This window comes from Sinocyclocheilus grahami, unplaced genomic scaffold (assembly GCF_001515645.1).
Source record: "Sinocyclocheilus grahami isolate Dianchi unplaced genomic scaffold, SAMN03320097.WGS_v1.1 scaffold200.1, whole genome shotgun sequence".
NCBI lineage: Eukaryota > Metazoa > Chordata > Actinopteri > Cypriniformes > Cyprinidae > Sinocyclocheilus > Sinocyclocheilus grahami.
Window position 1 is genome coordinate 723,402 of NW_015505379.1, and position 27,591 is coordinate 750,992.

The 27,591-nt window shown below is 36.3% G+C and overlaps 4 protein-coding genes across 4 annotated transcripts in view; all 4 read left to right on the plus strand.

The window, feature by feature from the left end:
- Positions 1 to 1,860, plus strand: part of LOC107595325 (claudin-15-like) — a 6,232-nt gene extending 4,372 nt beyond the window's left edge. The window contains exons 3-6 of the mRNA XM_016285695.1: positions 569 to 733; positions 902 to 983; positions 1,237 to 1,344; positions 1,497 to 1,860. Of these exons, the coding sequence (XP_016141181.1) occupies positions 569 to 733; positions 902 to 983; positions 1,237 to 1,344; positions 1,497 to 1,587 (446 nt within the window). The 3' untranslated portion in view covers positions 1,588 to 1,860. The remainder of the gene's footprint in view (positions 1 to 568; positions 734 to 901; positions 984 to 1,236; positions 1,345 to 1,496) is intronic.
- Positions 1,861 to 8,560: 6,700 nt separating this feature from the next.
- dnajc3b (DnaJ (Hsp40) homolog, subfamily C, member 3b) lies at positions 8,561 to 15,872 on the plus strand. The gene is made up of 12 exons (XM_016285643.1): positions 8,561 to 9,056; positions 10,065 to 10,175; positions 10,693 to 10,817; positions 10,908 to 10,982; positions 11,113 to 11,256; positions 11,988 to 12,169; positions 12,417 to 12,536; positions 13,711 to 13,816; positions 14,034 to 14,154; positions 14,250 to 14,382; positions 14,610 to 14,758; positions 15,424 to 15,872. Exons 1-12 carry the CDS (start codon positions 8,972 to 8,974, stop codon positions 15,561 to 15,563), a joined length of 1,491 nt encoding a protein of 496 aa, XP_016141129.1. The 5' UTR covers positions 8,561 to 8,971; the 3' UTR covers positions 15,564 to 15,872.
- A 2,065-nt stretch (positions 15,873 to 17,937) lies between these two features.
- Positions 17,938 to 21,169, plus strand: cyb5d1 (cytochrome b5 domain containing 1). Its single transcript, XM_016285644.1, has 4 exons — positions 17,938 to 18,113; positions 18,196 to 18,272; positions 19,893 to 20,111; positions 20,674 to 21,169. The coding sequence occupies exons 1-4, from the start codon at positions 17,993 to 17,995 to the stop codon at positions 20,899 to 20,901; spliced, it is 645 nt and encodes a 214-aa protein (XP_016141130.1). The 5' UTR covers positions 17,938 to 17,992; the 3' UTR covers positions 20,902 to 21,169.
- A 1,582-nt stretch (positions 21,170 to 22,751) lies between these two features.
- On the plus strand, positions 22,752 to 25,983 carry LOC107595293 (nucleolar protein 58-like). Its single transcript, XM_016285646.1, has 3 exons — positions 22,752 to 23,086; positions 25,184 to 25,326; positions 25,624 to 25,983. Exons 1-3 carry the CDS (start codon positions 22,921 to 22,923, stop codon positions 25,807 to 25,809), a joined length of 495 nt encoding a protein of 164 aa, XP_016141132.1. The 5' UTR covers positions 22,752 to 22,920; the 3' UTR covers positions 25,810 to 25,983.
- Positions 25,984 to 27,591: the final 1,608 nt, after the last annotated feature.

The following is a 27,591-nucleotide window of genomic DNA, read 5'->3' on the forward strand; positions in this document are numbered from 1 at the left end:
GGCGGGCAAGACACAAGAATAATCCTAGGGCTAGCGAAGGTCAACGAATAGCAAACAGAATCAAACGGGCAAGACTAAAGGGATAAATCCAGGAAAACAGGCAAAGATCAGAAACTGAGAGGCAAGGCAAGGCTAACGAGGGCTCTGTAGAGTAGCTATCACTGCTGGCGATAAGCGCATACAATACTCGGCAGTTAGAAGGAGTGAGATGGAGTGTTAAATTGTGAGTGAGTGATATGAAACAGCTGTGTGCAATCAGTGCTGTGTGCAATCAGTGCAATGAATGATGGGATATGTAGTCCGGGGTGATATGTAACAGTGTGTAGTGCGAGAGTCAATGAAAATGGAAAGGGTGACCTCTGATGGCTAGCAGACGGAAGTTCATGGACCGGATACGTAACAATTTTTATATCAGTTTGACTTTCTTTCTTTATGCTGTTTATTTTGTGCGGTAATTATTTTATATATAATCCTATATATTTTATATTCTTTTTTCAATACTGTATTCAGATCTTTTAGTATGTTTATTAATATTGCATTGTAATGATAAATATTTGTGTTTCCTCAGGTTATATCCAGGCGTCTCGCGCTCTTATGATCGCGGCAGTGGTGTCTGGCACATTCGGAGTGGTGGCCACCCTCATCGGCATGCAGTGTTCGAAGGCCGCTGGTGACAACTACGTACTGAAAGGCAGAATCGCCGGTACAGGTGGTGCATTTTACCTGCTGCAGGGTAAGACACATTACTAATTAAACTCAACGATGATTGGAATCTCCTAAACAGCTAAGCTATCGTTAAAGGAGTCCTTATCAGATTCACATTCCGAAAGCTTTATTGCTATTGTATCTGTTGTTGATATTGTATCTGTTAATCTTTATGTTTTTTTAATCCCATCCAAAGGTTTATGCACAATGATATCAGTGTCATGGTACGCGGCAAACATCACTCAAGAGTTCTTCAACCCACTCTACCCTGGTCAAAAGTGAGTGCTCCATGGGCAATTATGCTGACTCCTGCTGTCTCATCTCATACTCAACTACTACTCTCATTGAACACCTGTTGGTGGTGCTCACCGTTTTAGAAAGTATTAAACTTAAACTGCAAACTATAACTAAATTGCCCTGCTGTGCTTTACTATAGGTTTACGTGTGTTTTAACACTCTCAGAAAAAAGGTACAAAAGCTGTCAGTAGCTGTATGTTAGACTGAACATGTTATTTTTGTGGTGTGCTATAGGTATGAGATTGGAGAGGGTTTATACATCGGCTGGGCCTCTGGTGTTCTTGCCATCTGTGGTGGAGCTTGTCTCATGTTCTCCTGCAAATTAGGCACAAAGGAGAAGACGTGAGTTTCTTTGTCGCAATCTCTTACACTCACTCAAACACTTCTCTCTTTCACACACTTTCTCAAATAACATTTTGCCCATTGTTGTTATTTTATGCATTTGTGCATGTGTTTGGGAGCATGTTTCTTACGTTCTGCATCTTCTCTTGCAGTTACTACCAGCCCACACGTGAAACAGCTTACTCAGCATCTGCATCCAAGAGAGACGCTCAGAGCACTTATGGAAGAAATGCCTATGTCTGAATGAAGCAATTCTGGTCAATTTCATGGCCAAACAAACGTAACATTAATAACTGACTGTTAATATTCTGTCAATGTTTTATCTGTGCAATTATATAATATATTTATACAGTACTAAATGCACAGGCAGTTTTGTGGCCACCTAAGAATAAGCCATTAATCAAGTAAAATGTTACCAAGTCGGTTTTGCTGTGCAAAAACACCTCAGAGAACATTATACAGAATGAAAGAGTTGAAATTACTTCAATTTTGTTTTGAATTTTGAATTATTTTGTCCGTTACATGAATCAAGATTTTTTTTTTTAAATAAAAAGATTTATAACATGTTAATTATCTTGTCTCCATTTATTTGTACAAATGACCCTGTTTTATATGATGTATTTATACAAACATGACATTAAAAAAGCCATTATGTATTTGGGGATATTTTATTGTTTGACACAGCTTACACAAGAACAACAATACAACATATCATATGTCATATTATTTTCCGTTCTTACAAAACTATATAATTTACACTATTTAATAAAGTCCTATATTTATTTATTCTGATTATACATATAATTAACAATAGCAATTAATCATAGTAATGGAAGCCATGGTAAATATTTGAATGGGTCTTTTCTATTCTAGTCAAACTTTTCAGTTTGAAGTGGGCCACATTAATTTATTTTGATCTTCAGTAATAATGATAACTCAAGTGTAGTATGGCATTTTGGTGGAAACCATTGTTACCATTTTCTACATTCTTTTAAACTGTATTATGTTCTATATAACTATGCTTTAAAACAGCATATAGAACAGAATATAATAGAATAGGTCCAAATACATAAAAAAATCACGAAAGGCCATTATTTTTGGGAGTATGTTTATTGTTTGACACAACTCACATAATTACCATGTTTACCAAGGTAAATATTTGAAAATGTCTTACACTGTTAGACTTTTTTAATTTATTTAGATTTTCAGCAAAAAATAGCTAGAACTTAAGTGTAGTATGGTATTTTAGTGGAAGGTTAACATGGGACATTTTATAAGGTTCTATTATGTTGTATTGTGTTCTATAATGCTGTAAGAACATAATAGAATAGATTATTTAACCCTTTAGGCACCAGGTTTTTTTTTTTTTTTAAATGCTGGATTTTGACATCAAGATTTCAAAAGCTTGTGGCTTGAAAGGGCTTAAAGATAGAGATCTAATCTAAATTAGAAAAATGTTGGGCATGACCGAAAGTTTATGTGGGGTGTCAAATATACACATCTAATTTGTATATTATGACGTCATCAGGGGGCGACCCTCTTGAATGTCATAATATTCATGAAATAATAGATATTGAATTGATGTTAGAACTTATTTTTCTTTTTATCCTCATTCCAAATGATCAGAAAAGAGGAAACCAACAATAAAACAGGAGAAAGTACTAAATTATTACTATACTACTATAATATATTGTAGTAAAACGCATGTGAACAGTATCCTACTTTTTGATCAGTTCATCAGTAATATTCAGGAAATAATAGATATTGCCCTGCCACCCCCATCCCCGTTGGGCAAAGAGTCGAAATGATCACTTGTTTGTGCTTCGTGAACACTCTCGCCGTACCGGGAGAAGCGATTATTAGACGACCAATCGTCATTTCCAAAAGGCAAATATTCCCCTTCAGAGTCAGAATCGGCGAATAACATTTGCAAAACATCCTCGCGGTTCAACTTTTTATTAGCCATTTGGCGATTTTCTCTCACAAATCTCTTACCCGCACGCTATGAGCTGAACTGCTTCCGCATCAGTGACACGAAAGCTCACTTGGGCTTTGTCCAAATACCCGCACTTGCGGTCTCTGCACTTGACCACTTGACTACTTATATGATGTATTTCCTGTATTTGGCCCAAGTGTTCAAGTGAGCATGAAGATCACAAGTGTCCCCTTGTCCAAATACCCACACTTGTGGTCTCTGCACTTGACCACTTGACTACTTATATGATGTATTTCCTGTATTTGGCCGAAGTCTTCAAGTGATCATGAAGACCACAAGTGTGTGTCGAACTTTTCATTACCTGTTGTAAAAATGCAAGTGTTTACACAGCTTTATTTTAATTTTAATTTGAAATACTTTGCATTTTAAAATCAACTTCTAAATGTCTGTTCAGTAGTCCCTATAACATGACATAATTTTAATTTGCGGTGCTTCTAATTAAATCATAAAAAAATGTTGTGCAAAATAAATATCACGCCATCTTTGCACCAATAAAAGTAAAAACACTGTTTTTCTACCAAATTATTTGTAATATCTAATTATTATATTAATATTTAACTTACATTAGAAAGGTTTCCGTGACCTCTCGCGAGATCTCGGCAAAAAGTCTCTTCACAGTTGGTTGTGATGGGATACACTAACTAGCACTCCGGAGCGGTATTCGAGATAGTCACAGTGTGGGTTTAGTGTGCGTTAAGGGCACTGCGCTCTGGCGTTTTTAAGACCTGGGACAGTCTTGCGCACTTACTTCCTGTCGCGCGCACGCGCTCTCATGAAAACTTGGGCCAAATACAGGAAATACATCATATAAGTAGTCAAGTGGTCAAGTGCAAAGACCGCAAGTGTGGGTATTTGGACAAGGCTTTTGAATAGGAAGGTGACGTAATTTTGGTCTAGAATCGAAGTACTACATGTCTGCCATCTAGTGGTAGGGAATACAAATTAGATATTACACCATATTAGGAACTTTTTTTGTTTTTGTTTTTTTTGTGTGCAATTTTTAGAACAAAGAACATATAAGGGCAATAACATTTCAACTGAATGAAAACAAATACTTAAAATAAATAAATAAAAATTAAATAAGAAAAGCAATTAAAAAAAATCTCACATCTGTAAACAAGTACAAATAATTACAAATTATTCAAAGAATAGATTTAAGGCTTTAAAATAATTTACAGTTTTTTTTTTGCTTTATTACTTCTTGTTTCTTTTAACGTATACAAGTAGTTACCTATTTCTATTTTGAAATGAGTAAAATTAGTTTTTTTTACTGCCCATTTACATTTGTGAATAAAGAATTTTCCATATATAATGAGTAAATTCACAATATACCAAATCTTGAAGTCAACAGTGTACTCATAAAAAAATAAAACATCCTTTTCTTTGAGTTGCAATTCAATATTAATACTTTGTTTAACAGAAAAAAAACAAATCACACCAAAATAATTTTGTATAAATACAATCATAAAATAAATGAACAATACTCTAATTTTCATCTTTACAGAAAACACACTTCAAGTCAATGTCTTTACAAAACTTTGCAATTACCTGTTTTACAGGATAAATACGATGAACGATCTTGTATGATACTTCTCTAATTTTATTTGTGATACAAAAACGTCTGGAGATCTTAAAGGTTTCTTTCCAGTTGACATCTTGAAATTGTGATCTCCAAAAACCGATGGCTAAAGGAACACTGGAAATTTGGCAAATCGTTCTAAAATAATTATTATTACATTTTTGTTCTTTTATATTTATACCTTCCAGTTTAACACTGAAATCTAAATTTGGTTTTTCGACTATATCATTTTCTAATAATTTCCTAAGTTCTGAAGGAATGGCATTAATTACCATCATATACTCCTTAACAGGTATTTAAAATGAATTTTTTTCTAAAAACTCTGAATATGTAAGCGCATGACCATTACTACTATTCAGAAGTTGAGAAACCAACAAAATATTTGTTCTAAACCAATTAACTAAAAAAAGAGACTTATTTTGGTGTATAATGTATTTATTATTCCAGATTAAACATTTGTGAGGGGAAAAATTGTGTTTGTATATAATCATCCATGATAACAAGGCCTGTTTGTGAAAATTGGAAAGTTTTATGGGAAGCTTGCTAATATTAAAATTACAATTAAGAAGAAATTCAATCCCACCTACTTTTTCAAAAATAATATTAGGGATATAATACCATAGCTTATCTTTTGAACGGATGCAATTTTGTATCCACTTAATTTTAAAAAATAGTGTTAGATATTTCAAAGTCAAGTACATTTAGCCCACCTTGATTAAGTGGATTACAAAGTATTTTTTTTATTCAAATAATGATATTTATTTTTCCAAATAAAATTATATATACATTTATTTATCTCATTAATGATACTTTTTGGAATATCTATAGCCATTGCGGTGTAAACTAGTCTGGATAAACCTTCAGATATTGATAATAAAACTCTCCCGTTTAAAGAAAGGTCATCAGCCAAATGTTACATTTCTTTTGAATTTTGTTCATTATTGGGGTATAATTAAGATTTATTCTTTCTTTTTGATCTTTGCATATCGTAATTCCTAAATAAGTAATATAATCTTTTATTGGAATGCCACAAAATTCAGACAAGTTACTGGGTCTTTCTTTTCCATGTTAGGAACTACAGTCTATTTGATTAAGTATGACGTCTTGTCGCAATTTTGCAACTTTGGCGCTAAGAGGGTTAAGTGTATTTACTTGTCTCATTAGTGTTTAGTGCAGGTGTCGTTGCAAGGAAACGCTTGTTTTGTTTACTGTGTGGAGACGTGCTGATATCGCGTTTGGTCTCGGTCTGTATCGCGTATCTTGTCAGTGTCTGCGCTTGCTTGGCCATTTGTTGTGGAGAAAATAAGGAAAGTGTGTCCAGCTGAATTAATTTAGTATTTTGTTAGACGGGCATAAAAAAGCTTAATTTACCGCAACAGCGGCCGCCTGACGGCCTCTATGGAGGACAAAACCTGCAAAAACAATAAATAAATAAATACACAAATAAATAAATAAATAAATGTGTGTATACAGTCTATTTGATTAAGTATGACGTCTTGTCGCAATTTTGCAACTTTGGCGCTAAGAGGGTTAAGTGTATTTACTTGTCTCATTAGTGTTTAGTGCAGGTGTCGTTGCAAGGAAACGCTTGTTTTGTTTACTGTGTGGAGACGTGCTGATATCGCGTTTGGTCTCGGTCTGTATCGCGTATCTTGTCAGTGTCTGCGCTTGCTTGGCCATTTGTTGTGGAGAAAATAAGGAAAGTGTGTCCAGCTGAATTAATTTAGTATTTTGTTAGACGGGCATAAAAAAGCTTAATTTACCGCAACAGCGGCCGCCTGACGGCCTCTATGGAGGACAAAACCTGCAAAAACAATAAATAAATAAATACACAAATAAATAAATAAATAAATGTGTGTATAAATACACAAATTCTTGTTTAAATACATATAAAAATAATTAAACATGTGATTAAAGTAGGCAAATAAATTAAATAAATTAGTGGACAAATGGAAAATGTTTAAGGAAATGCTAAACTCATCCTATTTATTTACCTTTGATCACTCATTTATTTCTGAATGTAGTTCCACATTTATTTTTCCCCTGCACAACATGCTAATGAGAGGGTGTCAACCATGGACTTGGTGGGGTCTTGTGATAGCTGGGGGCGCGGCTTTCCCGCTGACAGGAGATGCATGGTGTAAATCCAGTATAGCCTAGTAAAGTCACTTTTGCCATTCAACAGAGCAAAATACATAGAAAAACTGAGCCCTATTGTCCGTACAGTATCTGTGACTTTACAAACGACCCAGTGGAATGGCCAGAGGTGTCATTTCCGGGCATTCGATATTCTCAAATCTAGGGACCGTCTCTAAAGTTACATACGACATCGATATACACTTTTCTAACTTCAATAGCATTTGAGGAAAATTACTTACAATAACACAACCAACTGTGAAGTGTTCATGTAGGTCTCGGTTATAATGCACACCTTTTGGATTTTAATATTATTTCTATATGTATTTAAACAAGAATTTGTGTATTTATACACACATGTATTTATTTATTTGCATATTTATTTATTTATTTATTTGTGTATTTTTTTATTTATTGTTTTTGCAGGTTTCATCCTCCATAGGCCTCCTCGTGTGAAGGCCGAAGAGTGTAAAGACCATCGACTCTACCGTGCGACTCCACCGGGCAGGGACACCGGCAAAGGATAAGTATCGCTTTTTATTTCTCCTCTTTCCTATTACTTGTTTTGCTTCTGTTTCAGTTTTTATAACCATTTCTTACTATGTGTAAGTAAGTTGTTGTTTTTTAGCATGTATGTTTGACAGTGTTATTTTTTAGGATTACTGATAAACTACTGTCATTTGATTTGTATTATTTGTATTTGTTATTTATTTTAATTTTAGTTAAATTATGTCTGAATTTATTATGTCTGTATAGGTATTTTATTAAGTTTTAGTTTTATTTAATTTGAGTTATTGTAATACTTCAACAAACTAAATGGAAATGGAAATAATATATATATAGAATTTATAAATGTGTATGTACTGTATATATATATATATGTGTGTGTGTATGTGTGTATGTATGTATGTGTACAAACGTACAAACAACATGTATGTTGTTTTTTTGGTGTTTGGCTTAGTGTTATGTTAATTTTATTTTATTTTTTACATTTTTAAAAATGTATTTAAATTTAATTTAAATTTAGTCTTATGTTAGAATCATTATTATACTCTTATACCTTTTGTTCTTGAATATTTTGAATTGATTTTCAAAAATTTGAAATTTTACTTTATTTGTTTTTCATTTAAATGTTAAGTTTTGAAATGTTGTTGTATGCATTTGTCATTTTTATTTAATTTCTTTATTTTTTAAAAATGTGTATAAGTAGTATTTATAAAGTTTTAGCTTTTAGTTTTGGATCTGTTTTAGTTGTTTTAATACTACTAAGTCGCTTTGGATAAAAGCCTCTGCTAAATGACTAAATAAATAAAATTATTTACCATGGTAACGACGGCTTCCTTTACTATCGAGACTAAAGGCCAGGCGAGAATAAACTTTTCATCTCAAGCAAATGATGGGTCATATCAGCTATCAGTCCATTGCAGGACGAGGGCGTGTCCGTCCAGTGCGCTAAAATAATTCGGCCAATAGGACGGGACCACGTTTGTTGGCAAACACGGATGTGAGCAGCCAGTCACCGCGCTGACATGTAGGCCGATTTGAATTGTACACCCAGGAGTTTCAAAAAGAGAAGACTTCAGAAAGTGGCCGACAGCTGTTGTGCAAGGTCACTGTCACACTGGGCTAAGGAACAACTCCTTATAAATTACAATACATGTTTTTTCCTCAGCAGTCGGCGGAGTGTTGAATATTGAGAGACACACGGAACTAGATTTTCGCATTCCTTCATTCCACTCGGACATATTTTTAACCCGGACAGCAGAAACATCTCCTTCTTGCCAAGTATACTGGATATGTCGCTGTTATGATGGTCTGAGTAACGTTATATATACTCTTTCTGTCCTACTGCGCGCAGCGAATCCCAGTGGAAAGACACACGGTTGTATTATATCAGGGGTGTGATAAATGTCATCATGGTGTCGGGACGGCGGAGAGGTTTGAGCAGTGTCCTGTCCTCCCTGTCTCTGCTCTGTGTGGTCCTGGACCTACAGCTGGACGGTGAGATTTCACTTTTCATTCACACCTGAGATCTCGCTTGGATTTAAAGGAAATCAGTTTTTTTCTTCCCAGTTGGAGTACCATAGTATTACCATGTTTTTGGACCAGGACTATAGTAATACTATGGTATTCTTTGAAGTATCACTTAAAATTATGGTACAGGTATAAGGTAATAATGAAATAGCCTATATATCAGAATATCATGCTACCATCATCTCGTACTATAATTCTACCCCTGGTACCTCCACAGGTGCTCAGACAGGAAGTGTCAAGGAAGAAGTCTTTCGAATAGTAGTATAAAATCACATTAACTTTTTTTTAACTTTAGTAAGATGCCTGTCTAGACCGCATTCTGATGCCCTCTGATACCCAAGTACACTGTCTAGGTTGACAGCTTGGAGCACAGACGTTAAATTACTTTCCTTTAGAATCTGATTTTGTTCAAACAGTGATGCACTATAGTACTTACTACCATGTTATTGTTATTGGTCATAAACCCTGATTTTTATTTACTTATTATTATTTTTCTATGTACCAATGTACTTATTGAGATCTAGAGGTGATAGTTTGTTTTTAATTAACGAATGCATTATAGCGACAATCGAACATGTAATGACCATCTACCTTGTCTTTGGAGATGTTAATATCATACATTTAAAGCTTTTAAAAATCTTTATTGGTTAATGTTGAAATGGAAACTGTACTAGAGCGAGTAGAGGTGGTAGGTAATCATTTTAGGCTTTGGGCAGGGTGCTGTTTGCATGGTTTCACTTTTTGTTCTGTGTTAATCGAAACATAAATGCAGTGAAATGCCATGTTGAATTCCCTTTGAGGAGTTTCGTTATAATGATGCTACAGAAAGGCTTGTTGTTTTGGGTATGTAAGTTTAAGGAATGTAAACTCAATCCCATCAGGCGGATGGAGGGTTTTCAAAGCTGCCTCAAAAAGTAGAATCATTATAAAAATTCAGCAGGTGTCATGTGCAAGTCACCTGTCTCTTTATTTCAGGTGTGCTAGGAGCAACGCCTGTTGAGATTGAGCATCATCTGGAAATGGGCCGTAAGCTGCTGGCAGCCGGACAGCTGGCTGAAGCCCTGTCTCACTATCATTCAGCTGTGGGTAAGACAAATATACACAAAAACACAATCGCACATGAAGGTTACACTACCATTCAAAAGATTGGGTTCAGTAAGATTTTATTTAAAAGAAATTAAAACTTCTATTCAACATGGATGCATTACGCTGACATTTACATTTTTTTTACATTTTATTCATCCTAAAAAATCCGGAAAAAGGATCATGTGACACTTAAGACTAGAGTAATAGCTGCTGAAAATTTAGCTTTGCCATCACAGAAATAAATTACACTTGAAATTATATTAAAATAGAAAACAGTTCAATAGCAATAATATTTTTCTTCTTCTGTATTTCTGATAAAATAAATGCAGGCTTTGTGAGCAAACGAGACTTTTAAAAACATAAAAAATATGTACTGACCCCAGATTTTAAACAAGTTTCATTTTGTTGTTTAGTTAATGGCTTATCAGTATTAAAATGGATTTAGGTTCAGTTTATGTAGATAGTTTAAAATAAAGAAAAGATGCAGTTCATTAACAAATGCAAACGTCTTAAACAGAGGGTGACTCTAAGAACTACCTGACATACTACAAACGAGCTGCTGTTTTCCTGGCTATGGGCAAGTCCAAGTCCGCGCTGCCTGACCTGAGCCAGGCCATACAGCTCAAGCCAGACTTCCTTGCTGTGAGTTTATTTTTGCTGTTGTGAAATCAAATTAAGGTATAGGTGACAGTACTGTATATACATGTTTATGGTGTTTTTTTTTGTTTTCAGGCCAGACTGCAGAGGGGTAATATTCTACTGAAACAGGGAAATACTGAAGAGGCCAGAGAAGACTTTCTAGCAGTGGTGAGTGAAACAATTCCCTTATTCTTTTATAACCCACCAACTTAATTATCATATCACGTTCTAAATCAACTTTGTGGTCTGTTCTGTTCTATTTCCTGTCTACTGCTCTTTTAACTTTTCTTTCTTGCAGCTGAATCGTTCCCCGGATCACGAGGAAGCACATGATCAGCTCCACAAGGCCGATGATCTGGATTTGCTCCAGGAAGAGGCACATGAGGCCCATCACCGCGGAGATTACTTCACTGCTGTCCAGGTGCTGGAGAAAGTCATAGAGGTGAGTTAGTCTGGAGATCAAAAATGCACATGAAGCAACAGGTTTTTTTATATATTGCTACATGGTAATAGTAATATTAAAGGGACCCAAAGAATAAAAAAGATGTTATCGTTTATCATGGCAAAAATACAGTAGAAATAGTATTACAGTTTAAAACTGTTTTTATTTGAATAGATTTTATTATGTAATTTATTCCTGATGGTAAATCTGAATTTTCAGCAGCCATTACTCCAGTCTACAGTGTCAAATGATCCTCAGAAATCAGATTTTTGGTGAATCGATGTTGAAAACAGTTGTGCTGCTTAATATTTTTTGTGGAGACTGTGGAAACTTTTTTTATTAAATAGAATGCATTTATTGAAAAATAGAAATGTAACTTTATATATGTCTTTACTGTAACTTTTGATCAATTTAATGCCTTCCTACTGAATAAAAGTATTTTAATGGTATTAAGTCATTATTCACTGAAAGTTCTGGACTATGATTAGGTGAAGTGTTCTTTAAGAATTTAACATTTTATCACGTATCACTTTATGTCTGTATTATTGCACTTCATTTTTTTTTTTTTGAGTTGTTAAATGAGTGGCCCTACAAATAAAATGCAAAAACAAATAACATCAAATGTTGTAGTTTAAACTTAGCATGTCTCTGGAGATTCAAAAACTCTTATGCTTAGTATGCTTAGTTGTCATCTAACTTTGTTCTATAGTAATCTATTTTTTGTTTTCCAGCTCTCTCCTTGGGACCCCGAGTCTCGAGAACTAAGAGCCGAGTGCTACATCCGACTCGGGGATCCACGGAAGGCCATCATGGACCTGACACCAGCAACACGTCTCCGTGCAGACAACCGAGCAGCCTTCCTCAAACTCAGTCAACTCCATTACAGTTTGGGCAATCATCACGACTCGCTTAGGTATGTCATTCATTATGAATGGCAGCCGCATTCTTTGGTTATTAAATCATTCAGACAGTATTCAAGCATCTCCTGTAAGCTGTTTCAAGGACATTTCTACCTTTATTAAATACAGTTGTCAATCCCACACAGACTGTGTGTGCATGTTGTTATACAGTAGTAATAATATACCAATCTTGTGTGAAGCTAAAAGAAAGTTGTCGCCTCCTTTTGCTGCTGTTCATTCTCTCTTTGTTTCTGTTTTCAGTCAGGTCCGTGAGTGTCTAAAGCTGGATCAGGATGATAAGGAGTGTTTCGTCCACTACAAACAGGTCAAGAAGCTCAGCAAGCAGCTGGACTCTGCAGAAGAGCTGATCTTAGAACAGAGGTGCTGAGAACATCTCTTCCCTGTCACTTCTAGAAATGACCTTTTAATTCAGGTCTAGGCTCAGCTTACCGCACTCAAATTCATTTGAGTCATTTTCATTTTTGGCTTTTGTTTGAGATTTGTTATATTACAATATATATTTTTAAAATGTATAATATTTTATTTTTAGCTATTTTTATTTTATGATTTATTTTATCACATATTACATATTTATTGCATGCATTACCGTTGAAAGGTTTGAGATTCTTTTGAAAGAAGTCTTTATCAATAAATCAGTCAAAACAGTAATATTGTGAAATATTACAATTTAAAATAACTTTTTTTTATTTTAACATACAGTGGGGCAAATAAGTATTTGATACACTGCCGATTTTTCAAGTTTTCCCACTTACAAAGAATGGAGAGATCTGTAATTTTCATCGTAGGTACACCTCAACTGTGAGAGACCGAATCAAAAAAAAAAATCCAGAAAATAACATTGTATGATTTTTTAGAATTCTTGCTGGTTGGTAGGTGATCAAATACTTATTTCATGCAATAAAATGGAAATTAATTATTAAAAAAATCATACAATGTGATTTTTTTTGATTCGGTCTCTCACAGTTGAGGTGTACCTACGATGAAAATTACAGATCTCTCCATTCTTTGTAAGTGGGAAAACTTGAAAAATCAGCAGTGTATCAAATACTTATTTGCCCCACTGTATATAAAAATGTAATTATTTCTTGTGATGGTAAAGCTAAATTTTCAGCAGCCATTATTCCAGTTTTCAGTGATCCTTCAGAAATCATTCTAGTATGATTTGATGCTCAAGAAACATTTCTTATTATTAACAATGTTGAAACCAGTTGTGCTGCTTAAAATTTTTGTGGAAAATGTCATACTTTTTTTTTTTTTTTTAAGGATTATTTGTTGAATAGGAAGTTCAAAAAGTACAACATTTATTTGAAATAGAAATGTTGTAAGATTATAAAGGTCACATTTGATCAAGTTAATGCACACTTAATAAATTAATAAAAGTGTTAATTTATTTTAAAAAATATTACTGATTTGGTTTTGAATGGTTTTAAATCTCCATCAGTGTACATTTGTCATCATTTATATTATTCCAGGCTTTACATTTCTGATGATTGAAACTTTTTGTCTTGTGTTTACGTCTCCTCTTGAATGGCAGGTATCAGGAGGCCATTGAGAAGTGCGAATCTGTGATGCGAACAGAGCCCAATGTGGCATGCTACACTAATAAAGCAAAAGAGAGGATCTGCTTCTGCTTAGTCAAAGTATGTGCATTCATTTACAAAATGTAATTGAGCTATTTTATAGCTTTTTAAGGGGATGAAAGCCCCTCTAGTCTAGCTGTCCTGGTAATCGTCATTTATATGATATGTGCACTTTCACACCGTTAGAGGTTAATAAGAGTAAGAACATCAAGAGTCTGGTTTTGGTGTCTAGCCTCTCTGGTTATGGTTTCCTCTCCCTCTCTTGTGACTCCTACAGATGAAGAGTGCTGAGGAGGCTGTAGACATTTGTTCAGAAGCCCACCAGAGAGAACCTCAGAATATCCACATCCTCCGGGACCGAGCGGAGGCCTACATCCTACAGCAGGAATATGAGAAAGGTACACCCATCGACTACTATATAATGTACCGGATATTCTAACCTTTTCATTTTGTTTGCATAAACTCATGTTTCTTCCTCTGTTCCTCTTCTCAGCTGTGGAAGACTATCAGGAGGCACGGGAGTTTGATCAGGAAAACCAAGAGCTTCGTGAAGGTCTTGAACGAGCACAGAAGCTCCTCAAGCAGTCTCGCAAGAGAGACTATTACAAGATCCTGGGTGTCAGCAGGTAAAGCAATGACTGATGATCGAAATCCTGCCTTAAATCGTTGGCAGACAGTGTTACTACCTTAACTGTTTCTGTCCTGTTTTATGGGAATAATGCAGAAAATCTGGCCAAAGGTTGTTGCTGGGGCACCTGCAATAGTAACAATGTATGTAGCGTGCATGCATGTTTGTGTAAGCCAAAAGAAGGTGGTTTGACTGAAATGCTTGTTTCTTTTCACTTGTTTTCAGGAGTGCCAACAAACAGGAAATCATAAAAGCGTATAGAAAGCTGGCTCAGCAGTGGCATCCTGATAATTTCCAGTCTGAAGCAGACAAGAAAGAGGCAGAGAAAAAGTTTATTGATATCGCATCAGCAAAGGAAGTGCTCACCAATCCAGGTAGGAAAATATCAGATGACAGCAAAAACTAAATAAAACATGAAGTCAAATTATTATCAGTCTGTTATAAGTCAGTTATTGAAAATTTCTATTGTCAGTCAGTTTATTTGGAACATTTTGTTTCAGCTTGTTTTATCGCTGGATGTACATTACTGGTCAAAAGTGTGCTGACCAAGGCTGCATTTATTTAATAACAATTTTTTTTTATATTATTACAATTTAAAATAAAATTTTTCTATTATATTTTTCTAATATGATCAATATTGAAACCAGTTTTGCTGCTTAACATTTTTGTGCAAACCGTGATACAGTATCAAGTTCAAAAGTTTGGTGTAAGTACGATTTGAAAAAGAAAAGAAACTAATGAATACTTTTATGCATCAAGGATGCATTAAATTGACCAAAATTGACTGGATTAATGGCTACTGAAATTTCAGCTTTGCATCACAGGAATAAATTACATTCTAAAATATATTACAAAAGAAAAAAACATTTCAAATTATAATGATATTTCACAATGTTAATGTTGTATTTTTTGATCAAATACATTCAGCCTTGTTGAGCATTAGAGGCTTCTTTCAAAAACATAAAAAAATCCTAATAATTAAGTGTGTATGAAGATTAACTTCAAATGTATGCATTCTTATTTGTTGTTTTCGGTACAGAAATGCGTCAGAAATTTGATTCCGGCGATGACCCTCTGGACCCTGAGAATCAGCAGGGTGGAGGAGGCGGCAGAGAATGGCCCTTTGGCTTCAACCCCTTTGAGGGCGGAAACTTTCACTTCAAGTTCCACCAACACTGATAACAGAGGCTGATGCAGTATAAACAGACAATGATTTGAACTAAGAAACGTGGCGAGAGAACCTGCTTTATCCAAACTGAACTTTGGAGGAAGTTTTTTTTTTTTTCTTTCTTTCTTGTTTTTGAGACTTGAATCCACAGGCTGTTGGACTTCTCCATGAGCAAATTACTTGATCTGGCAAACACTTAGTTTGGTGTTTGATTTCCTGTCCTTAAAGACTTAAACATGGAGTCTAGTTGAACTTGGAGTCTTAAAGGATTAGTTCACTTGCAGAATGAAAATTCTGTCATCATTTACACACCCTCCACTTGTTCCAAACCTGTATTGAGTTTCTGTCTGCTGTTGAACAGAAAAAAAGATATTCTGAAAAATGTTGGTATCAGAAAGAGTTGATGAGCATAGTATTTTCCTGCTATGGAAGCAATGGTGTTCATCAACTGTTTCTGATACCAACATTTTTCAGAATATCTTTTTTTTTGTTCAACAGCAGACAGAAACTCAATACAGGTTTGGAACAAGTGGAGGGTGAGAAAATGATGACAAGATATTCAATCTGGAAGTGAACTAATCCTTTAAACCCATTTTGATCTTTCTTTGACGTATGTGCCATCTCAAACATTACTTTCTCATACTGTCTAAAGGCTTGTTCACACCAAGGACGAAAACTATAAAGATAACGATAAAGATATCGTTCTAAAAATCGTTCTCAATATTAAAGAATAGCAGAGTCCACACCACAACTATAACGATAAAGAGAAACCATATCGTTGGAATCACTTTCAAAATGATTTTTCTCCAGCTGATGAAAAAAAAAAAAGAATTGACAGCCAATCAGAATCCATCCTGCTGTAACGAGCTCGAGAATTTAAAGCGGCAGATGAGCGTGCACTTAGAATAAACAGATGATATCGTTCGCTGGTGTGGACGCTAATATCGTTATCTTTATAGTTATATTTCTTGGTGTGAACGGGGCTTTATGCCTTCTTTTTTTTTTTTTTTAAATAACACTCCAGAATTTAGGGTTGTGGTTTCTTTTAGATTGTGCCATGTACTTCTGACACCAGTATGTCATACATGCCGGCAGCCTTGAAATAGATAAAACAATATTTCACGCTTTTTGGCAAAGAAAGTACCTTTTCATATATCTTTGTTTACATTTTTTTTTTTAACACACCCAACTGCATAAAACCACCAGAAATGACTGCCCTTGGGCTGCTTTATAGCCTGACACCTTTGATCTGATACCAGTTTTGCACAATAGTTTTTTTACTGATCTTTGCTAGAAGTTTACATGACAGAATGTTTGTCATTGTACAGCTGATGCTGAATCAGATGGCAGTCTATGAAGCAGCCTTTATTTGATTTAATTTTCTTTTGTCTAATCAATCAACAATATGTCCCACAACAAAGCTTTGAAACTATTATGTAAATTTAATGAGTTACCCCTGCACTTTCTAAATTCGAGTTGAAGGTCAATAAACTTAAGAAATCATTAGCTATTTGAAAAGAAATGAAAAAAAAAGTATTATTCAAAGATTCATGAAAAGCGGCAAACAATATTTAAAAGGTTTGTAGGTATTTTGGGTAGATGCTTGTTAGGTTGTGCTGACATGCTAATGCAATGTCTCCTTTGACCGTACTGATGTTAAGGACATGGGTCTTCCTAATGTTTCATGCTTGTTTTTTTATTTGTTTTGTTTTAAGATAAACAAATTCATGAAAATCTCCAAGATATACTGTATTTAAAAAAAAAGAGAGAGTATTGAAGACTCATTTGTCAAATGTCTTTTATCATTTATTTTTTAAGACTTTTTTTCCAGGATAAATGTTTGGAATTGAAAGTCAAGGCAAGCATCACATTTACTTTTATTTAAGGGTTAGAGGTTCTCCATATTTCTTTCTTTCTTTTTCCTCTTTCTTTCTTTATTTTGTACTTCTACCCAAAGGGTGAAAAAATATGATGGGAAAAAAAACACACACACAATAGCCTACAGAAGTATACTATAATGGGAAATCTTGTAAGCAATACATAAGAACTAATGGGAACCATTAGTGATCATGACATTGAAATTAAAGCATTTCTTCATATTTGTTATGTTCATTTTAACATTTTCTAAAAGAATATTATAATCAAAATGTGTATCTCTTAATATAATTGAATGGACATGGGTTAATTTGAACGAACTAATACATGAACTAACGTGGTCTAATTGTGAAGTTTTACCAAACGTATTATGGAAGAAAAATATAGCGCTACTTTTTTCAGGGCTTCCGTAGGTTGCGCCTTCCTCTCCCTGTGCTTCGGTTACCACAGCAACCAGTGAGCTTGTGCGCGCCTCGCAAGTAACAACAACCAACTTCTACAGTGACTGAATGCTCTTTAAATCGTGAAAACAGTTTTATTTCTCCAAAATAGGAGTTTTGTTAAAATGCGGCGCCCCAAGTATTTCACGCCGAAGGAGGTGTCCGTTCACAACACTCTCAAAGATATATGGGCGTCGTACCTGGGCAAAGTCTATGATCTGACACCGCTGCTGGAGGAAAATAAAGGCAAGTAACTTGCACGTATTATAAACTTTTGCAATGTAGTATGTATTAACTGTTTATTAAAAGCAGTATCTCTCTCTTATAGGTGATGTGTTATTGAAACCTATCGCAGAGTGTGCAGGAAAGGACATCAGTCACTGGTTTGACCCAAAGACAAAGGATGTAAGCCACTGTATAACATTCGCAAAACTTGTTGAAAGTATATTTTAATATTTTTATGTAATTGAACAAAACCAAGGACTATACAGGAAAAACTCCTGCAGGGCACACACAAAGAACCTTCTTTTTTTTTTTTTGTAAAAATATAGTATTTGCTTTTTAGTGTTGTTTTTTTTCTTTCAAATATTCTTTCATACTTTTAATGATCATTTCAAAGATAAGAACCGAAACTAAAATATATATATTTTCAGTGTTGGGGAAAGTTACTTTTAAAAGTAATGCATTACAATGTTGCGTTACTCTATAAAAAAAGTAACTAATTACGTTACTTAGTTACTTTTTATGGAAAGTAATGCGTTACTTTTTAAATCTGGACAGGGCTTGCTTGTTTGTTTTTAAAATAAAAAAAATTATATTTTTGGCAAATATAAAAGCCTTGTCCACACCAAAAGTGAAATGAATAAGCCTCAGGCTGAAGGGAAAGTAAATTTACGTTGAAAGAAATTTCAACACACTTCAGCAATAAAAAAAGACACACAAATGTTTGTCTAGAGTAATTTGTGCTTGTTAGTACGGTTGAACTGGATCATCGAAGATCAGAAGCAAAGACATTGGTTAATAGAATGGGATTAAATACATAAAGCATATTTGTGTTGTTTAACATTTAATTATTGCAGGTTTACGTCATATTCTGAGTTGCATTATTTTTTGAATTGGTTTTTGACATTGAATCTGTGTTTTTTTTGTGTGTGAGTGAGATTAATTAATGCATATTCATATTTATTTTAGAACTACAGTAACATCTGATTTCTCTCAACATGGGGACAGGAGAGCGGTCAATCAATAAATTGGAAAAAAAAGTAACTTGCATTACTTATATGAAAAGTAACTCAGATATTCTCTTGTAAATTAAAAAAGTAATGCGTTACTTTACTAGTTACTTGAAAAAAGTAATCTGATTACATAACTCGCATTACTTGTAATGCGTTACCCCCAACACTGTATATTTTTGAAAACTATTTCTCCATTTCAAAAACGTATGTTTTTCCCTACTCCGAGAATAACCATATAATCAAACTAGGCTACTACTTTTTTTTTTGGCAAAAAATACAAAATTAAATTTGTATCTAGTTGTTTTGTTAAAGTCACCATGAAATCAAAACTGACCATTTTTATGGAAAATTGCAGTATTTATTATAAACGTCTTTTCCATGCACATCATTATTTTTAATTAATGTGCCCTTGTAATCTTTAATAATAATAATAATACAAAATAATAATAAATAATAAAAAAACATTAATATTTCCCTCTTTTTGCAATGATCTCTTCTCTAGTAAGGTGTGGGCCAGCAACTTGTTACTCACACATGAGATGTTGATAATGTGGAAATGTGGCAATTAGCAAATGACAAAGATCCGGTCAATTCCCAAAGAACAAAATCAAGTCCCGCCCTACATTATTTTCTCATTTGAGAAGCCGTTTTACTTAGATATGTCATGGTAAGGGAAGAAAAGAAAATTTTCATTTCATGCCGACAATCTTCTGAATGACCAAACATGTTTTTACATGATTATGGGGCTGATATTTTTGTTGATTCACAGTGTTGTGTTTTTCCTTTTTAGATTCTTACACATGTTGACCCGTTGACTGGCTGCATTAAATACTACACCCCTAGGGGGCGCTTTTTACACATACCCCCTCCCTGCCCTCGCACTGACTGGGCCAATGATTTCGGGAAGCCGTGGTGGAAGGATAACCGCTACGAGGTTGGGCTGCTGTCTGCCAAAACACGCTGGATCCGCATTATCAACACTTTAACCTCCCAAGAGCAGAGGCTGGAGGTAGGCCAATATTAACCTGGCACAGAGTTGTAGAGAGCAGAACATGCTGACTCATCTGCAAAATGATTTCAGGATTGTGCCCCAAAAAGTGCTTATTAATTATTTAAGCCTTCCTGAGATAAAATGCCTGCAAGGAGCACATTCCTTATGTCGGATTGCATGCTTGCACTGCGCCGCTGCATACTGAAGAGGGCAGAATTGAACTGTTTCAATGCTTTGTAGCTCCTCTCCATCTTTTGATTTTGTCCTCCCTCCCACTCTTTGCATCTGATCCTTTTCCAGCTTGAAGGAAATGGACCTAATGTTGAGCCTCTGGCATTACAAGCATTTTCAAACTGACCGTGCTGATTCACTTGCTTCAGCGGCCACCAGGCTGCATCTTAAACTCTGGGCTCAATAACCATCTGGCAGTTTTCATTCAGCCCAGATACTTCTTTCTCTCCTTTCTACGGGCCAGCCCTGTGTCTTTCTGTAGGACTTTTTATGTGCATTCACAAAATAAACATGTATTTGGAGCACTTTTTAGCAGACAAATAGTTCTAAGCTGTTGTTTTCTTAGCAGGTTTGCTCGGAGGAGACTCTGGAAGAGATTCTCCAGCGATACCTGTGCTACAATTCCCATGCAGCAAGCTACACCTGGAAGCACAATGGCGTAAATTTGGACATGAGCAAGACCCTGAGTGAAAACAGCATCCCTGAAGAGGATGAGTTTTACTGCGGAAGCCCAGAGTGTGACCTCTTCTCTCCATCCATATGTCTGTATTTCAACGACGACCTCACTGAACTCTAAAAAACGCATGCTATTAATATGAACAATGGCATATAATTCATTAGAATATCCACTGCAAGCCATTTTGAGCGAGAAGAATACACCACATCAACTATTCATGTGTTCAGTGTTTCATCGATTCCTGTCTGTGGTTATCTTTTTGCAGCTCTCTGGGCTTCATCCAATCAAATGCTGAGCAACAGAATAAAAAAGATGAATGCCAGCCTACATAATAACCCCCTGAACCATAAAGTCTGGTGGTTGCCATGGTAATTGCTCGGAGGAAATGCAGCAGCTACTGTATTGTAGGCCCCAGCAGGCTCTCAACCCTAATTAAATAGCATTATATATGTATGCATGTACACAGAAATGATTTCATGCAGCCAACATTTCAATTTCATCACTGCTTTATGAGACTATGCCATTAACATCTGCAAACGTGCATCTTTTTGGTAAGCAGTTTAATTTGCCTGTGCATTGTTTACTTGGTCTAAGGAAATTTTTGGGAATGTTTTTGTTTAGTTTTTTTGCTTAAGGAAAGAACATCTAGAACAGTAGTTCTCATCCTGAGGGGCCTTGAGATTGCTTAAAATGATTTAAAATATGCTTTAAACAGCATTTTTAAAAATAGAAATGCTCATATTTCTCATTTTAATTCATTCCCTCGACACCTTTTTCTACAATCTTGGAAAACTTGGATTTATGATGAATGTGTGATTTCAAGACCTGGAAAAGTCATGGACATTTCTAAAACAAATATACATTTTTCTAGTTGTCAAGCTCAAAATATTTTATTGGGTAGAAACTATTGATAAATCACTGTAAAAAAATCATGTAAATTCATTAATAATAATGTAAATCCTAATAAACATTCCATTATTAAACTGCATCTGTAATCACAGAATTTTATTATATTAATTATTAAATATTTTATTTGACTTTTAAGTAAATGTTGCTATTATAAATTCAATTTAGAATATTTAAATCTATATTTAAGAAAATTCATTTTTATTGCAACTTCTAATTTCTGTTAAAAAAAAAAGTGAAAAATTTAAATAAGCAGCAGAAGAACCAGAAATATTTTGGGGGGGCCTTCAAATATTTTCTTTGACAATGGTGGGCCTCAGAGTCAGAAAGGTTGAGAACTGCTGATCTAATATATACCAACCAAACATTAAAAAACTAAATTAGACTACATAAGAAAATGTGTATTTAAAGCAGGAAGAAATAGATCAAGCTTATTGGCATCAGTTCCACTTACATTAAAGTTTTGCTAGTGGCATGCAAATATGAAATCCCGAACTTCACAATGCAATATGTGTATTTACAAAATATTATTGTAATTCAGCAGCTAATAATGTAAAATTATCTATTTCATTTCCTTTTCCTAATGATTTAATCTATTCTGGGCGGCTCAGATAACTTGCTTTGTTTTGTCCTGACCTCAAATAGTTAATGTTTAAGCAGTGCAACATGATGTAAGTGTGGGCATGGCTGCGGCAGCGCTCTCCCCTCCAGCCAACCTCACATCAGCCCCGTCGCTCCACTATTTCTTTTTAAAAAGGTGGGGGCCTTAAAAGAATATTAAGGTGGCCATGTTTGTTCGATTACTACGTGCGCTTTTGGAAAAAGACAGTTACCAAGCAAGTCCGAAGCAGTGAGAGCGAAAGCTCACACAATAAAGCGAGTTGAAATACAAGTTGCCCCCCTCCAGTAACAATGTGATTATTTTAAGGAGGGAGGGGAGACTGGAGAGAGAGAGAGAGAGAGAGAGAGAAAGGAGGAGGAGGAGGGGGGACGTTCTGAAATAATATAGTCAGCCATTTTTATGTAAGGGGATTTTTTTATTGGGGGGGTAAGGAGGGGGGGTTGTTAAAAAATAAATATAAGGGCGGCCATCTTTGTTTCTCTGCCTTGTAGTGTAAAATATTCCAAAACGCCCCCACTTTTTGTGTGTCGATTTGAATATTAAATAAATATCATAATTCGGAAGGAATACACTTTTGGATCTCGCGGAACGGGGTCACCGACGGGAATATAATGTCCTCTCTTCTCCGTTCTTGTGAGGAAGATGAGGGCACGGCGGTTAATTCCGAGGGAGGAGATCTTGATGAAGAAGAAGAAGACGACGGAGACCTGGACGAGAACGCAAGCGACATAAACTCACCGGCGGCGCCTAGAGAAACTGCAGCAAGAGCCGCGCCAGGTACCGTACAGTCCGTGGGGTACAAAAACACTTCGAAACAACCGCGAATGGTCCTAAAACTGCGATAGCGACAGCTGCGCTACTGCATACTTCATTCTGGCTCCTCTAAAGCGGTTAGGCGTTGTGTACGCTTTATTTATCCGCGTGCATTTCAGCAAAGAGTTGCATAGAGTTTGGCTAAAGTTGACCGATCCCCCCTCTCTCTGTCCCGTCTGTGTCATTCAGCAGGTCTGTCATATAATGGTGCTTTTTCATCTCCAGCTGTGATCCGACAATGGATCATTAAGCCGCCACCATGTCGTTTTTTGTTTGCCCTGAAGGTTAAGTTACAGCGTTTAAGCAGATAAAGAAGAATATGACAATGCATCGATCTAAATGCGGGTCGGAAAGAGGCGTGAGCGTCAGGACTACCGCTTTGATTGTGACAATGTAAATAAACTTGACCCGACCCACTGCCGCCTGGTTCAGTACGTTACAGGGCAGAGATCTGCGCTGCGCTGCTTTCACTTTGCAAAATGCCAATTTGTACAGTCACCAGCCCTCGGGCTGTTTTGAGTGTGTGACTGTGTCAATAAAGCGTTAAACTGTTATGCATATTTATGGCTTGACATCAACAGATAGTGATGAGTCCAAAGTTTCCACTATTCAGTCGATTAATGTGCCACACTCCGTCTTAAGAGTGCACAAAGCTTAGTTATAAACATGTTCCTTAAGCTGATGCTCTGTCATATTATTGAGAAATTCGTTTTAAAAACAACTTATTTACTTAACTCTAACTTTTAATGCCACACTATGCGACTGTGCTGATGTTTGTGGTCATATTTGGGGCCTTGCTTAGTGCGTAACCGCTGCCACGCGCATTCCCACAGGGCGCGTGAATCAGTTAGCACGCGCGTCCTGTCTCGCCCCCGCGACCTTCAGCTGCGGTTCATCTGGTGGTCTGCTCCCCAGGTGCAGGAGTTCACGACGAGGGGAGCATCAGCTCAGTTCGCGGCCTCTCAGTCACCGAGCCCCGAGTGCGTGCTACTGCCGCCCCTGGCTGCAGCGCGCGGGGGAAAAGGGCTCTGCCCGCGCGCCCCAGCAACAAAGACACAATCGAATCTAACTCGTTAGCGCAATGGCGATAGTTCTGCGTTATCAGACATGATATGCTGATATGTCTGCATTCATACAAACAAGCTGTATCAGGATGAATGAAACCGTGTAGAAAGTTAGATGTACTTGTTACCGTGAGGAGGGAGGTATTTCTATCTTATCTGCCTTTAAAATGTCTTTCTTTGGTGTAAACTAATGTAGTCAGGCTGATGTAGTCATATGAAATTATATTCTGGACGTGGTAATATTATGACCAAATGCACTTTTGAATTTAAACGGGCTTCTACACAGCTGTTTGCTTGAAATGAAAGACCAGATTGGTTTGGTTTCTTCTGAACGATTTTACATGGCTGTAGTCACGACTAGACTAGAGCTGTTTAACTCCACTTTGCCCCTCTGGAAGATGATGTCTGTGTCAAAGCGCCTTTTATGGAAGCATGTCAAACTTGTCATAATGCAGGCACCTTATTTGGAATATATAATATGAACAGTTTTTAGCATATTTTTAGGTGACCTGACACCGGATTTTGATTGATTGCATGATTAAAGAAACATTATTTTCAACATTTTGTGAAAGAAAATTGTGTTGCTTATTCACTTAAGGATTCCTTATATATTTGACTTTTATTTAAATTACTTAAAGTAATTTCATCTATTCACACAGTGACCTGAAATACTCGTGTTATGGAGTGCTGCATACAATATTGATCATCATCTTAAAATTCACTCCATAAATAGCTTTTGGAGAGTCGTAATTAGGTCATGTAGATAATCATGTTTGTGAGATTAATTCATTAAGTCCTACAGCTTAGTTCAAGTCAGAAGTGGAATGACTTATATTTCCTGTGTGACAGTCCCGGTTTCTGCACCGCTCGTGTTGTTCAATAATTGAAGTGGGAAATGATTTGAAGGATACCGCAGAGGGTTTATGAAGAATTATGGTCACTTTCATTTCATCAGCCCTCCCATGTTCCCTCATTTCCTTGCATCTCTCTCATTTAGATGATGGCGATGACATTGGTGAGACATCGGACAGGGACAACCTGGGGAAAAAGAAACGAGGCCCTAAGAAAAAGAAAGAGACAAAAAAGAAGGACAAGGACAAGGAGGGGAAGATGGCCAAAGCACGCAAGCGCAAAAAAATAGTATGTCATTGATGTTTTCTATCTTAATGTTCAAATGCATCTTTTTCATTACACTTTTATTTAATAGCAATTTGCAAACCGTCAATTGACTATTAATCAAATTACAAATTGAATTGCAATTAGTCACATGCATCAATATTTTCTGAAAAGAGCCCCTTGAATGGAGATAATTATTAAGATAATTGCACTAATTATTATTATTTTTATAGTTCTTTTTTTTGTTTAAGTGAATGCATTATAGTGACAGCTCTAACTATTTGTTCTTAAGCTTGATTTGACTTTCTCTGTCTTTTGCAGGACAGTGACGTAGAGAGAGACTCAGAGCCAGACTATGCCATGAACTCTGACAGTGCTGCCAGCGATTATGGAGGAGAGAAGAAAAAGAAGAAGAAACACAAGGACAAAAAAGAGAAGAAAACCAAGAAAAAGAAAAAAGACGATGAAGACAGCACACATGAAGAGACCACAAAGGTTATCCTTTAGCACTGTCTATGCCTCTTCTTGCTCTGCCTGCGGAGCTGCATGCTATTTCCCATAAACTTTGCTGATACAGGTTGTGTGCTTCAGGGCTCACAAAATCACTAGCCTGACATCCTGGGGCTATTGTGTTTTCCAGTCGGACTACCAAAGTGCATCACCGCCATTTATCTTGAAATAAATCTTGCTATCTTGAAATATAGTGAAATAAAATCCCTTCCTTGATTCACATTGTTCACTCGCTTGTAGGGGTGAAACAGTTGATCATTTGCACGTGTTTCTAATGCCGAGTTCACACTGCACGGTTTTAGCCCGATATTTCACTCGCCGACAGGTTTTGCAAAATGGCCGACAAATGCCCGAAATCGGAGGCAAATCGGTGCTCGTTCATGCGAGTGACAATCACGCAGTGTGAATGATCAAAGACGCGATCTGAGGGAATCGCCGACGCCTGCGAAATATTTGGCATGCTAAATATCTGGAGCTGTCGCGATTCACAATCACGCTGTGTGCAATGATTTCTGACTGAAAACTACATCGGCGATTACCTGCAGCCAATGAGAGACCAAGATACAGGGCAGAGGGAAGTTCGGGGAGGAGTTATAGACCAGAATATCAGTATTTTAATAGCTATATGAACAATTATATCATACAGAAACAAGCACAAACATATGCTGATGTTGTGGCTGGTCAAGCAAAACAGTTACTGCAAAATTATTTACCTCAAACTCTCTTTGCAGAACACCCAATCCCTGTTCCCTGCATCTCCCTCCTGCATAATCTGTTTTTCTTTTTATCCTTGTAGCTGGAAATCAGCTCACACAATTTGCAGACTATATACAGTGGAGAAAAAAAAAAAAGTATTTAGTCAGCCACCAATTGTTAATTCCAGTCTCGCTGGAGAACTCCGGTCTGACGCACGCGGGTTCTTGCGTTATTTCCTTATCTCTTCTCGTGTGTGTTTTGTTGTGAAATGTAGTTTGCGGACCAGACAGAGCTGTCGGCGATTCTTCCTGACAGTGAAGTCATGCAGTGTAAAATCTCCTGTCGCCGATCCATCGTGCAATGTGAACACAGCAGCAACTGAATGCTACCCCAGATAGTCACGCAGTGTGAAAACAATGGGCGATCTGACGAGTTTGAAAATCATGCAGTGTGAACTCGGCATAAGGGTGCTTTCACTCTTGGTTCGATTGCATGATCCGAACCCGACTTTGATTGCTCCCCCCTCCTCCTGCCCCCGCTGGAATGTGTTCATATTATTTTATTTGGGTCCGAACTGCGGTTCATTTGTGTCATCAAGCCAGCAGCTGTTTACCCTTTTGCTTAGTAATGACAAAGTCCCTTTGTCGCCTCTCGGGCATGCAAGTGCAGCTCCTATCTCTTTGAATGGGGAAACAGCAAATTCTCCAAAACTGTTCACCAAGCTTACGATTAAATTTCATATTTGAAATCATCAATGAAATCTGACAACAACTGCCTCATAAATGTTGTTTCTTTTGCTCAAATAGTGTTAAAAAAAGCGTATTTTTCGGGCTAGACCAGCCAGTGCACATGTGCTGTCCTAAGTGTGTGTGTCAGAACACTGACTGTTTCAATAGCAACCGGGACTTTTACGCTAATTTACAGATTAGCGATTGGCTCTTTTATTCAGAAGGCGGGGCTTCCTTAGATAGAGAGGTCATATTGAACGTTGCATTTTTCCCCGTTCAAAACTATACGAGTGACACTTCTTGCGTATATTCTATAGTCTTTGGTAACGATGGCGCAGTAGAAGGCAGCAAAATG